The sequence below is a fragment of the Sminthopsis crassicaudata genome, chromosome 1 (assembly GCF_048593235.1).
Source record: "Sminthopsis crassicaudata isolate SCR6 chromosome 1, ASM4859323v1, whole genome shotgun sequence".
Lineage (NCBI taxonomy): Eukaryota > Metazoa > Chordata > Mammalia > Dasyuromorphia > Dasyuridae > Sminthopsis > Sminthopsis crassicaudata.
Genome location: NC_133617.1, coordinates 60,469,321 through 60,481,810, shown reverse-complemented (window position 1 = coordinate 60,481,810; position 12,490 = coordinate 60,469,321). Strand labels below are relative to the sequence as shown.

The following is a 12,490-nucleotide window of genomic DNA, read 5'->3' as shown; positions in this document are numbered from 1 at the left end:
AGATGTAGGACACCCGTATCCTGAAGAGCATAAGATGAGTATCAACCAGAAGGCAAAGGAAGGGCATGTGGAAATGAGAGCAAACCGCTACATGATTAGTGAGGAACCTCAGAGAAGAACTGGAGTAAAGGACATTAAGAAGGAATTGGATGAGAGGAAGAGAAGTGGATTGGTCATGTGGCAAAAGCAGAGGATGACAGTTGGAAAGCTAGAGTGTTGAGAGAAAATAAAGATCTTTTCCCCATCTGATGGCTCTCCTGTGGCCAGTTTTTAAATCAGAGTTCCACAGGAAGGGCAGGCATGGAAGGGTTGTGACTGATGAGATCACAGATCTATTAGAATATTTCAGTATTAATTTAATTCGAGAAATATTAAATACCTATTATAAATAGAGCACTGAACTAAAGTCTGGGAGAAGGAAGAAAGCATTTATGAAGTGCCTGTTATAGGCTAGACAAATGTCTCATTTGATCCTTATAACAATCTTGGGAAGCAAGTGCTATTAATATTTTTATAGATGAGGACACTGAGGCAGACAGAAGTTAAATGACTTTTAAAATGACACTGCTACTAAGTATCACAATCTGGATTTAAGCTCAAGTTTTCCAGTGCTTTATTCACCACATTGATGAGGTATAACCAAATGGTGAGATCTAGATAAGGGATACCTAAATAAAATTAGGATTAATTGAGGTCTAGTGGCAGGTTTGGGGTACAGGGAGTCAAATGGAGCTCCCCTGCAACCCCTTTGGATTCAGCGCAAGGATACAAAGTTAAATGAGGTCTAGTGGCAGCTCGAGAGTCCCCTGTAAAGGAATTTACAGGCCCGAAAACCTAGATTGATAAAAAAAAAAAAAAAAAAAAAAAAAAGGTTTATTGTAAGATTTGGAAGTACTTTGATGTTTCATCTTTGAATAGAGGAGACACTAGTTCCCCTAGTTATGTTAGCTGAGATAAAGTGCTAGAAGGTTCTTCCAACCTAGGAAGACTTTGAGGATGAGCTTGGAGATGGCCTGTATATCAGTTGTCTGAAGGTGGGATGAGCTGAATTCAGAGTACATTGTCTCTAGGAAGGTATCTGCTTGATGTTCATTTTTTGTCTCCATTGACTTATGTTCCTTTAGGCACAGGTGCCAAACATGCAATATTAGCTCATAATACTTATTGGCAGATTGGAATGTAATTGGGAAATAGTTAACAATAAATAAAAACAATAAAACATAGGTAATGTTAGTATGTGGTAATCTGAGTCAATATGCACCATGGAAGCTTTATTTGTGGTAAGGTGTCCACCTTTCTGTTTAAGTTTGACATTTTTGCATTAAGACAGGGAGGGACTGCTGTCTGTTATTTGTGTAGGGATGGAGTCATGTGGATTAATTAATTAATCAGTTCCTGAAATATATATAATGTAGGATAAAAGAACCTGATTGAACTCATTATTAGCTGGTATGGGGAGCCAAATCAAAGGTGATTAGATTCAACCATCCTAGTTAATTCTTTGTATTGTAAAGTCTTTACTATTATGTTAGTTCTGCACATTATATTTTAGTAAGAGACTGATCATCAGGCAGCAAACATTTATTAAGTAGTTATGTGGAAGAAACTATGCTAGACATTAGGAAGACAGAAAGAAAAACCGAGTTCTCTAAAGAAACTTATATTCTAACTATGAGAAACAATGTGAACTTTATGGATAAATACAAACTAGATGGTGGTTGAACTTTGAAGAAAATTACGGATTCTAAGAGTTCAGAGAGGAGGGCCTTCTAGACATGAGTCCTCAGAAGAGAGCAACCGTGATGAGAAGTCTGTAAATCTTCAATTTAAGAAACATTGGCAACGGCATGGTAAATACTGTAAATACAAATATGAAAAACCAGTAGTATAGAGGATAGAGTGCTAAGTTTGGAGAGAGGAAGAGCTGGATTCAAATCCCACTTTTGGTGCTTATTACTTGTGGAATTTAGGCACGTATCCCAAATAACTTTTATTTTCTTTCTTTTTTAAATTTTATAATTATATGCATGAGCAATTTTATAATTTTTATAAATTTTATAATTATATGCATGAGCAATTTTTTTATAACATTATCCCTTGTATTCATTTTTCCAAATTTTCCCCTCCCTCCCTCTACTCCCTCCCCAGATGACAGGCAATCCCATACATTTTACATATAACTTTTCTTTTCTACTAGGGTACAGGTAGTTGTAATCTGTTTTGTGGAGGGCATTTTCATACTAGGATGTTCTCTGTGTATGAGGAGTGAATGAAGAAGACTTGGATCAGGGTTAGCCTGGGGGTCAGAGAGGGGACATAAGATCTGTCCTAAAATATTTATAGGATTGTCTTATAGAAGAGAGGATAAACATTTTCTATAGCCTCAGTGGGTAAAAGTTATTAGGGAGATTTAGGGCTGAAATAAAGAAGTTCAGAAAAGGGGAAACTGAGTGACTAGAAATCACATTTGAGGCAAGGATACTAGATAAGATCTGTACCCAAATCCTCTGACAACAGATTCTGTTTTTTAATCACCAATCACAGTCAAGGAAGTATTTTCTTTTTTTTTTTTTTTAATATAATATTTTCTTTTTCCAAATATATGCACAGATAGTTTTTGATATTCACTTTTACAAAGCCTTGAATTCCAAAATTTTATCTCTCTCCCTCCACAATAAGCAATCTGATATAAGCTAAACATGTGAAATTATTGTAAACACATTACCATATTCATTATGATGCACAAGAAAAATAAGATCAAAAGTGAAAAAAAATGAAAGAAAAAAACAAGCAAACAAATAACCAACAAAAAGATGAAAATACTATGTTTTGAGCCATAATCATCTCCACAATTCTCTCTCTGGATGTAGATGACACTTAAGGAAGTACTTTCTAATGGCTAAACTTAGGAAATAATGGAATGAGTTGCAGAGAGGTCTTAAGAAAATCTCTAAGGTCCTACATTCCAGTTCCTTGGAAGTATTCAAGGAAAGTTGACAGGAAGAAAAGAAATAAGCATTTTTCAGGCACCTATTATGTGCCAGTCATTGTGCTAAGCACTTTTCAAATTTTACCTTACTTGATCCTTACAATTCTGGAAAGTAGGTACTGTTATTATCTTCATTTTACAATTGAAGAACCTGAGTAAATAGATGACTTGCCTAGAGTCACTTTGATAGTAAATGTATGAGGCTAAATTTGAACTCAAGTCTTCCTGGCTCTAGGCTGTCCAGTGGGCCACCTTGGTAAGAAACTAGATGCTCAAGTGTATGAAATTGGGTGGGAGGAATATTCTCCAAGGTCTGGTTCAATTCAAGCTCCCTAATGAGCTGGGATAAGGGGGGGGGGGAGGAATGGCGGGAATGCTAGCGTTAGCCCCACTCCCCTGAGCCCTGAGGCCTGGGGGAACTGGTGGCCATCTATGTGATTGATTTCAGTACCTGCCCAATGAGAGGGGTCTCCGAGACGAAATGCAGGTCCTCAACAGAATGCACCATATTGTCCTTGTCTGGATAGGGCCTTTCCTGCCCCTGCTGGTCCTGGTGCACCCTGACTACATCAAACCCCTCCTGGGAGCTTCAGGTAAGTGCAACTGCTCTCTTCCAGCAAACTCAGGGAGAGGGCTGGGGATAGGATATGGAGGGGTCCTGCTCTTTTCTCTAGCTTTGCTGTTTCTTCCCTTTATACTTTCTATGACAAGTTCAGAGTTCTCTAGTGTAGACATGCTTCATCAGTGTCATTTGGCAGTCAGTCTAATGAAATCCATGGATTTCTTCTCAGAATATTTTTAAATGCATAAAATAAAATACAAAGGGTCACAAAAACCCAAATTCTATTAAATAAAGATACACACACATATACACAATACTGTATGCATTTAAAATGATTCTATACAAGTTTTTGTAAGGGTCAATATTGAAAAATTACCCATGTATACGTTTTGTCAATAAAAAGCTATAATAAAAAATGATTCTATACTTCTATTTATCAGTTCTTTCTCTTGATGCAAATAGCATCTTTCTTCATATGTCCTTTATAGTTACCATTGTTACTGTATATTATATCCTCTTGGTCTTGTTCATTTTATTTCGTGTAGGTCTTTCCATGTTTTTCTAAGATTACTGAACTCATCAATTCAGTAGTATTCTATCACGATAATATATCATAACTTGTTTAGCCATATCCTCAATTGATCCACTGGTAGCCATCTCTAGGGCAGAGGTTAGGAGGATGGGAAGGAAAAAAAAGAGAAATTTACATAATAATTTTATTGAATATTTGAAAGGAATAGTAAGTTGTACATAGCAGATTTGCATTTTTCATGTGCAATCATCTTTTTTATACTATGCAATGGAAATGCTTATTATATTTCATAAATTAAAAATAAAATTTAAAAAAGAATATATATGTTTTCCTTCATCCAAGTTCATGGACTCACTGAAATTTATTCATATATCCTGGGTCAAAAACCCTTTTTCTAGTGCTTTATATTTTTCCAAGTGCTTTTTTCATGGCAATTCTATAAAGGTAGGTAGCATGAGCCTGATTATCTCTATTTTATAGATGGGGAAAGTGAATCTCAGAGAAATCATAGGATCATAGTGTTAGTGCTCTAAGGGGCTTAAAGGGTATCCGTAGAACTCCCCTCCTTTTAGAGAAGACACAGGCACAGAGTCACTCTAATAAGCATGGAAAGTAGGATTTGAATTTCCCTAATAGGATGGTCTTTCAGGTTTTTCCCAGGCCTTACTCTATCATCCCATGAAGTTCCTTGTTATGCTGAGGGAGCCGCTGGAACTTTAATAGAGGTGAATAGGACCTGTAGGACATATTTCATGCTTAAGGGTCTGATGTGATTCAGTGGAGATAATTTCCCATTTCTCTGAAGGTGGCATAGAGAAAGGAAGGAGACAGGATTGCCCAACTGCCCAAACTCCTGGGCTGGCTGTACTACTCTCCCTTCCAATAATCCTCTTATCTTTTTACTCCACCTCCTTCCTACTTTGTAATATGTAAGTGCCAGAGAAGCCTCCACTGTGAAGTTGAATTGACCTTGAACCCTGCTGGCAGAGTAGACTGTGAGCTTCAGGGGCCCCTGTTCCTAGGGCCTTCCCACCCACTAGAAGTTCTGGGCCAGGCCACAGGAAGTGTCTCAATGGAGAGTGTTGCCCAAGAGGCTTGTTTTTTTTTTGTCCCATGTTGTTCAGTCACATTGTTGAGAAGAAACTCCCTTCCTTCTTTTGGGCTTGACTTGGATAGTCTACTCATTTGTTTCCTGTTTCATAGATCTGGAATCCCACATTTTAGGAGGAGCTAGATCCCTTGGAGGTTCAGCTCAAGATTCGTGTCCTTGGAAAAGCTTTTCTTTGTTTTGCTTCTCCTTTCTGGGAAATTATGTTGTGTTTATATTGTACTTGCTTCATTCTAGTTCAATTGTACCCCCATTCCCCTTCTATAGGGAGAGTAGCTGGCAAGGAATTCTATCTTCCTTCTATAGATGAGGCTCAGAAAGCTGTAAGCCTTGTCCAAGATCAAAGACTAAATCACCACTAGAACTAGAGTTGGGTTTAGCAAGCAATTATTAAGCACCTTCTATGGTCAAGACATTGTTCCTCTATACTCATTGCTTCCATCAACTGAAGGCTTCAGCCTTTTTATATTTGAGCCTCACTATTGACTCAGTGGGACTGGGTGTGATGGGATGAGTATATTCCCAAAGTGATGGAGCAATCCAGGACCAAAGAGATCCCTTGGGTGGAGCTGCTTGCGGTCCCAATGAGTCACCTCAGGGAGCAGCACGGAAGAATACGTGTTCTGTCCCGGGGCTTCGGAGCCCAGTGTCTTAGGCCTATTGTGGGGCCCATCCATCCAAAGCCCCACCCTCCAAAGGCTCTGCCTGGGTTTTATCCCCATCTAGGACCGACACTAGTCAAACAGGAACTACATTCACAGAGTAACCTCTTCAGACAAGGTATATTTTCTCAGCTCATTGGGAAAGGTCTTCTCTAGCTTTGTTCTCATTTTTTTGGTATGTTGTTATATTAGATTGTCTTTTGGACCTTATACATATACAAACATATATGACAGCAGGAATTGCTGAAACTTGAACTTGAAGCCTTTAGTGAAGTGCCCCAAGGATCCATGTTTGGCTCTATGTTTGTTAGTCATTGATGACTTGAATGAGGACATTTTAATCTGAAGTTCACAAGGTCTATTTAAAGATTTAAAGATATTTGTGAACTTGGATGGAGGGAAAATAATATCTTTCTTTTCCACTAAGCTCTAACTAAAATTTAGCATTGATTTCAATGAAATATAGCAACAAAATATTATTCTTAGAAGGAATTCCTAGGCTTCACCAGGCTATCAAATGGGGCCATAAAACAAAAAAACCCTGATGATTCTGGCCCTAGAGGTCATGATCTGCAGAGGGCTAAATACAGAAAAGTCTTTTCTAATTCACTTAGCTGTTTGCTAGTGTGGGTGTGTATGTGTGTGAAATGCATAATCCCTATTTTACAAATGGGTAAATTGTGTCTTGAAGAGATCATAAAATCATAAATTTAGCACTCTACATTATGTAGGATTGCATATATATTATACATTATACTCATATATACATATAAATTATGCATGTGCATGTCATTTATGCATATTTTTCCCTTTTTCTTTCTCTCTTTTTCCTTATGGTTTCATCTACTATGACATAAGTTTCTTTCCAGTAGAGATTATTTCTTTCTTTATACTTATGGTTTCAGCAACTTGCACAGTACATAGTATGTAATAAAAATAATAATAATGAGAGATAGTTAATGATGATAATAATAATAATGAGAGATGGTAGATGACAGAATCAGGATAGAAAATATCAGGGATAAAATTATCCCATTTTTCTAGAAATTTGGGTCCCATATCTCTGAGCCACTTAAGGTCCTAGAACAGAGAGGTGAGAATTTTGAAACTTGTAATAAAATTTAATAGGGGTAAATATAAAGTCCTACACTTGGGTTCAGAAAAATCTTGCCATTTCCACTTCCATGATATCTCTTGCATCTGATACCTTCTCTCTATTCTTACAATCACCACCCTAGTTCAGGCTCTCCTCACCTCTCACTTACACTATTGCAACAACTTCCTAACTAGTCTCCCAGCCCAAGCCTCTCCCCACTCCAGTTTATCCTGTTGTTGTTCAATCATTTTTAACTTTTTTATGACCTCATTTGGAATTTTCTTGGCAAAGATACTAGAATGGTTTGCCATTTCCTTCTCCTGATTATTTAACAGGTGAGGAAACTGAGGCAAATAGAGTTAGGTGACTTGTGCAGGGTCATAGCTCTAGTAAGTGGCTGAGGTCAGATTTGAATTCAGAAAGATGAATCTTCCTAATTCCAGATCTGGTGCTCTATCTACTGTGCTGCTTAGCTGCCCAATCTATCTTATGTACTGCTACAAAAAGTAATTTTTCTTAAGCATTGTTAAAACAGGTCATTCCTTTATTCAGTTTTCTTCCATGGTTTCCTATTGCCTCTAAGATCAAATCCTTATTTTATAGATGTGTGAACTGAATCTCAAAGAGGTCATAGGATCACAGATTTAGCACTCTACATTATGTACATTGCACATATAGTATACATTATGTAACATGAATGCATATCATTTATGCATCTCTCTCTTTTTCTCTCTCCCCATACCTCCCCTTTCTCTCTTCTTATGGTCTTATCACTATGATATGTTTCTTTTCAGTAGAAATTATTTATTTCTTTATACTCATAATTCTAGCAACTAGCACAGTACATGGTATGTAATAATAATGACTAGCAAACAACACTTCAAGGTTTTGTCAAGCATTTTACAAACATTATCTTAATTTTTCTCCTTCGTTCTCCATTGATTCATACAAGTCTTACCAGTTTTCTCTGGAACTGACTCTTTCATTCTTTACAGAATAATCATGTTTCATCATATGCACAGACCATTATTAGTTAGCCATTCTCCTGTCAATGGGCATCCCCTTAGTTTCTAGGTTTTTGCCACCACAGAAGAGCTGCTATAAATATAAACTATTTAAAGGGCTGCCATAACTATTGTGGTACATTGAGGCCATTTTTCTCTTTCTTTGATGTCTTTGGGGATATTGGCCTAGTTGTGGTATCGCTGGGTCAAAGGTTTAGTGACTTTGGAGGCATGGTTCCAAATAGCTTTTATGCATCTATCTGCCCATTATTCTTTGCTGCTGGTGGTCCCATGTGCTTGGGCCAGACTAAAGGTACATTTGATGTTACCATTAGCACTGGAAGGAGAGGAAGCAACTCTATGGGGCTCCTGTTAGTTACTGCAAGCATTAAATGAAAATCTGAAACATCTTTTTACCTTCCTTTGAAAAAACAAAACACTTTCCTAAAATGATACCACAGTTGGATACTTTTTTTTTCTCCACCAAAGATTCATTGAGTTACATTATTTTATTTAAAATAAAAATGCTATTTCTTATCAGAAAAATATGACTAAAATGATACTACAGAATTTTAATAGTCACTGTTCACTGTTGCATCCACTCCACTGATAAAGTCAATATATAATTTCTGATGCCCTTCCATATACTCCATCTTGTGATCCAGAAATTTAACTGAATTTTTAAGACTTGCCAGTGATATGAGACAAACTATCAACTTGGATTTAAGGGCAAGAATTTTGTTGTTATTGGGAAGAAGGATTGGATGAATAGAGATTGAGGGAATCAATCTGGAGATGGATACAGAGGCTGTGTCAGAATGTAGGAACCCAGGCAGAGCTGGCAGAGCCACATGTCCAGTGAAGCTGGGGGATTGGGAAGTCACAGGATTGTGATCATAGACCTGCGACAGAATTCTTAAACACCCCTTATTCTTTCCTCATAGCGGCCATTGCTCCAAAGGACAAACTCTTCTATGGTTTCCTGACCCCCTGGCTGGGTGAGTGGAGGTCAGGCTTAGGTCTCTGACTCAGGAGAAGGTGACTGAGCAGGGAGGTGGGCGATAATGGGTTTTAGGGGAGGAGCAGATATGTTAGCATCTTCCTGATTCAAGATGGGGCAGGTGCCTAGGCGACTGAATTGCTTGAAACTAGAATGTTTCTCTCTGACCAGGAGATGGGCTGCTGCTGAGCAAAGGAGATAAATGGAGCCGCCATCGGCGCCTGTTAACCCCGGCCTTTCACTTTGATATCCTCAAGCCCTATATGAAGATCTACAACCAATGCACAGATATCATGCATGTGAGCCTTCTTCCTGTTCCCTGGGAGTAATGGAGAGTTAGAGTTGGAACCTAAAAACCTACATTCAAATCTTGGCTCTGCCCTTCTCCGTGGGCAACAGTGGGTACTCACTTCCCATTTGTGAGCTGCAGCTTCCTACTTTGTAAAATGGGGCAGGGTTGGACCGGATGATTTCTTTCAGTTCTAAATCTAAACTCTGTGATCCCTTCCTTCAGATCTCCTCTTCCTGCTCTCTTGTACTCTATCCCTTTCATCCTTTTGGGGTCTCAGTGGATATGTTATGCTTTGGCTTGTTGCCATTGGGCTTGGGTACTGTTGTTGGCAGGAAGCCTACCATCCCTTACTGATGATATCACCTTTCTCTTGGGCAGGCCAAGTGGAATCGTTTGGCTGCTGGGGCCATGGTCTCCTTGGATATGTTTGAGCACGTCAGTCTCATGACCTTGGACAGTTTGCAGAAATGTGTTTTCAGCTATAACAGTGACTGCCAGGAGTGAGTAGTTAGGAGTTAGCTTCTGGTCTCAGTAGCCCTGGGCCAGCCATGATTGGAAATGAGGACTGATAGGGGAAGGAAATAACCAGCTACCTGAATGTTACCCTATCTCTTTAGGGTTCTCTTTTGGTGTGAATGCAAAATTGCTTTTTTTCCACCTCTCCTCCTCTACAAGGAAGGAGGACAATAGGATCATATATGACTCTAGAGCAGGAAGGCACCTTAAAAGTCATTCAGTCCAACCTCTCCCAACTGGTCCCTCTCACCTCTGACGTTCCATGTTCTAAGGTCCCTCCCAGGTTTGAAGTTCCACGTTCCTTTTTTACCTCTGGCATTCCAGGGTCTAAGGATCCTCCCAGCTCTGACATCCTGACATCTAAGGAAACTTCCAGCTCTGACATTCCATGTTCTAAAGTCCTTCCCAGTCTCTAGCATTCTGGGTTCTAAGGGCCTTCCCAGCATTGACTTTCTATATTCCATGATTCTAATCCACAAGTTAAAATAGGTTTAGGGCAGAATGACCAGTGTCCCCCTCAGCCCCTTGAGGCTGCTGTTACCCATAAGTAACTTGGTGCTTCCTCTGCCCTGTAGGAAGATGAGTGACTACATCACAGCCATTATTGAGCTGAGTGCTCTGGTAGTGAAGCGCCAGTACAGGGTCCACCACCATCTGGACTTCATCTACTACCGGACTGCAGATGGGCGGCGTTTTAAAGAGGCCTGTGATATCGTGCATCACTTCACTACTGAGGTCATACAGGAGAGGCGGCAGGCTCTCAACAAGCAGGGGGCAGAAGCCTGGCTCAAGTCCAAGCAGGGCAAGACCTTGGACTTCATTGATGTGCTGTTGCTGGCCAAGGTGAGCAAGGGAGGCTGAGGGTGGAGTGAGGAAGGGCTGGAGTCATGGTCAAAGCCTGACTTGGACTTTATGCCAGTTCTCTGAACTATCCCTCTCTCAGGACCCCCTGGCAAATCCTTTCTTTCTCCTCATCTCCCTTCTTGCCTCTCTTCCCTTTTCCTTTCTTTCTGTTTTCTTTCCCTTCCCTTTTTCTTTTCTTCCAAATTCCTCTTCTCTTCTCCTTCCCCCTTCTCTTTCCTCTTCTTCTCCCTTTTCTTGCTCTCCTTCCATGCTACTTCTCCTTTGTGCCCTTTGTCCTCCATTAGAATCTAATCTGCTTAAAGTCAGAGACTGTTTTGCCTTTGTTTTTGCATGAGCTCACAGCCTGAAACAGCAGTGACTGAACAATTGCTTGGTGATTGATTCCTACTTCTCTTCCTTCCTCTCTGCTGTTCCTCCACATGGCACTGGGTAGCGAGTGCCATCTACCACCTTCCCTTCCCTGGGAGTCTGGAGGGTGAGCCAGATGTCTTGTCCTGGCCTTTACCTCTTATGGGTAGAGGTAAGCTCCATCATTCCCAACTGTAATCCCTTCTAGGATGAAGATGGGAGGCAGCTGTCAGATGAAGACATCCGAGCAGAGGCAGATACCTTCATGTTTGAGGGTGAGAACCCCAGGAAGGGAACGGGGGTCGGAAAAGTCAAGGAAGAGGAGGAGGCTCACAGGACCCAGCTGAAAGGGATACTGGAAGACATGTATTCAGAGTTCCTAGCATGGTCAGAGGGATGATCAGACCCCAGACAGACGTCCCACCCCAGTCTCAGAATCATTTTGTGCTTAAGGCTGGAAGATCGTGAATTTCTGTTTAGGAAGATTAGTTAAGCATTCAGGTGGTTCATGGGCTGTAGGTTCTATTGAGAGTATATCTAGGATCTGGCCCCATCTAAATCTAAATTATAGTTTTACCCTAACAATATTTGGGTTCATAAAATGCTTTCTTTTCAGGATGTCTTAATCTTTCCACATTAAAAAACCCACAACCCCATAGCTTACACGTCTATCTCATTTAAGGTACATAGTGTACTTTGGACTCTGAGAGGCAGTGTGGTTCAGTGCATAGAGTACCGGACTAGGAGGCAGGAAGATCTGGGTATTAAGACCACCACAAATACTTCTTACCTGTTCAATCTTGACAAATCTGAGCCTTTTTTTTTTTTTTTTTTTTTTTTTTTTTTTTTTTTTTAGCATCTATCTCTTACAGTGGTCATAATGATTAAATAAGCCCTTTTGTAGAATGCTTTATGAAACTTCCCAAATAAGTGCTATATCGATGTGAATGGTTATGGTTATTTTCTTTACAACAACTTCCCCCCTGCCCTTGGGGCTGGTAGCAAGATTGTTCTCCCCATTTTACAGATGAGAAAACTGAGGCTGAGAGGCTCAATGAGATGATCCTGTGATCCTATGACTTGCCGAAGGCCGACTGGCTGGTAGGCATCAGTGCCCAGATTTAAACCTAGGTCTTTTAATTTGTCAATACCCATAACACTTCTCTAAATGAGATTTCCTGGAATTCCTTTTTTTTTTTTTTTTTTACTGGGGATTTATCTTAGGCCTAGTGCAATTTGCCTACTGGGATATAGCCAACTAGTGGTGAGGAGGAGAGTGAGAAGGGGGTTAGAGAAGGGAAGGGAAGGGAGGAGAGACATGGAGGGAGGAGAGGACTTTCCTAGAGGTGAGGAGTGAGGGTTGTTACAGAGAAAGGACAGGAACATCATTCTTTTGACTGAGACTCAAGGTTTGCCTTTGTTTCCTTCTTGGGTAGTTCAGTGCTCTCACTTTGGATAAGGTAACTTACCTTGCTGTTAGTTGCCTTCTCACTCACTCTGGCAGGAAATTGGGTACC

General features: G+C 40.0%; 1 protein-coding gene across 2 annotated transcripts in view; it reads left to right on the top strand.

Annotated features, from left to right (window-relative positions):
- The window catches only part of LOC141564207 (ultra-long-chain fatty acid omega-hydroxylase), a 49,370-nt gene that overhangs the window by 27,882 nt on the left and 8,998 nt on the right, over positions 1-12,490 (top strand). For both annotated transcript variants that reach the window (XM_074306420.1, XM_074306411.1), the window contains exons 3-8: positions 3,438-3,582; positions 8,898-8,951; positions 9,125-9,252; positions 9,624-9,745; positions 10,337-10,604; positions 11,182-11,248. In XM_074306420.1, coding sequence (XP_074162521.1) covers positions 3,438-3,582; positions 8,898-8,951; positions 9,125-9,252; positions 9,624-9,745; positions 10,337-10,604; positions 11,182-11,248 — 784 coding nt within the window. The remainder of the gene's footprint in view (positions 1-3,437; positions 3,583-8,897; positions 8,952-9,124; positions 9,253-9,623; positions 9,746-10,336; positions 10,605-11,181; positions 11,249-12,490) is intronic.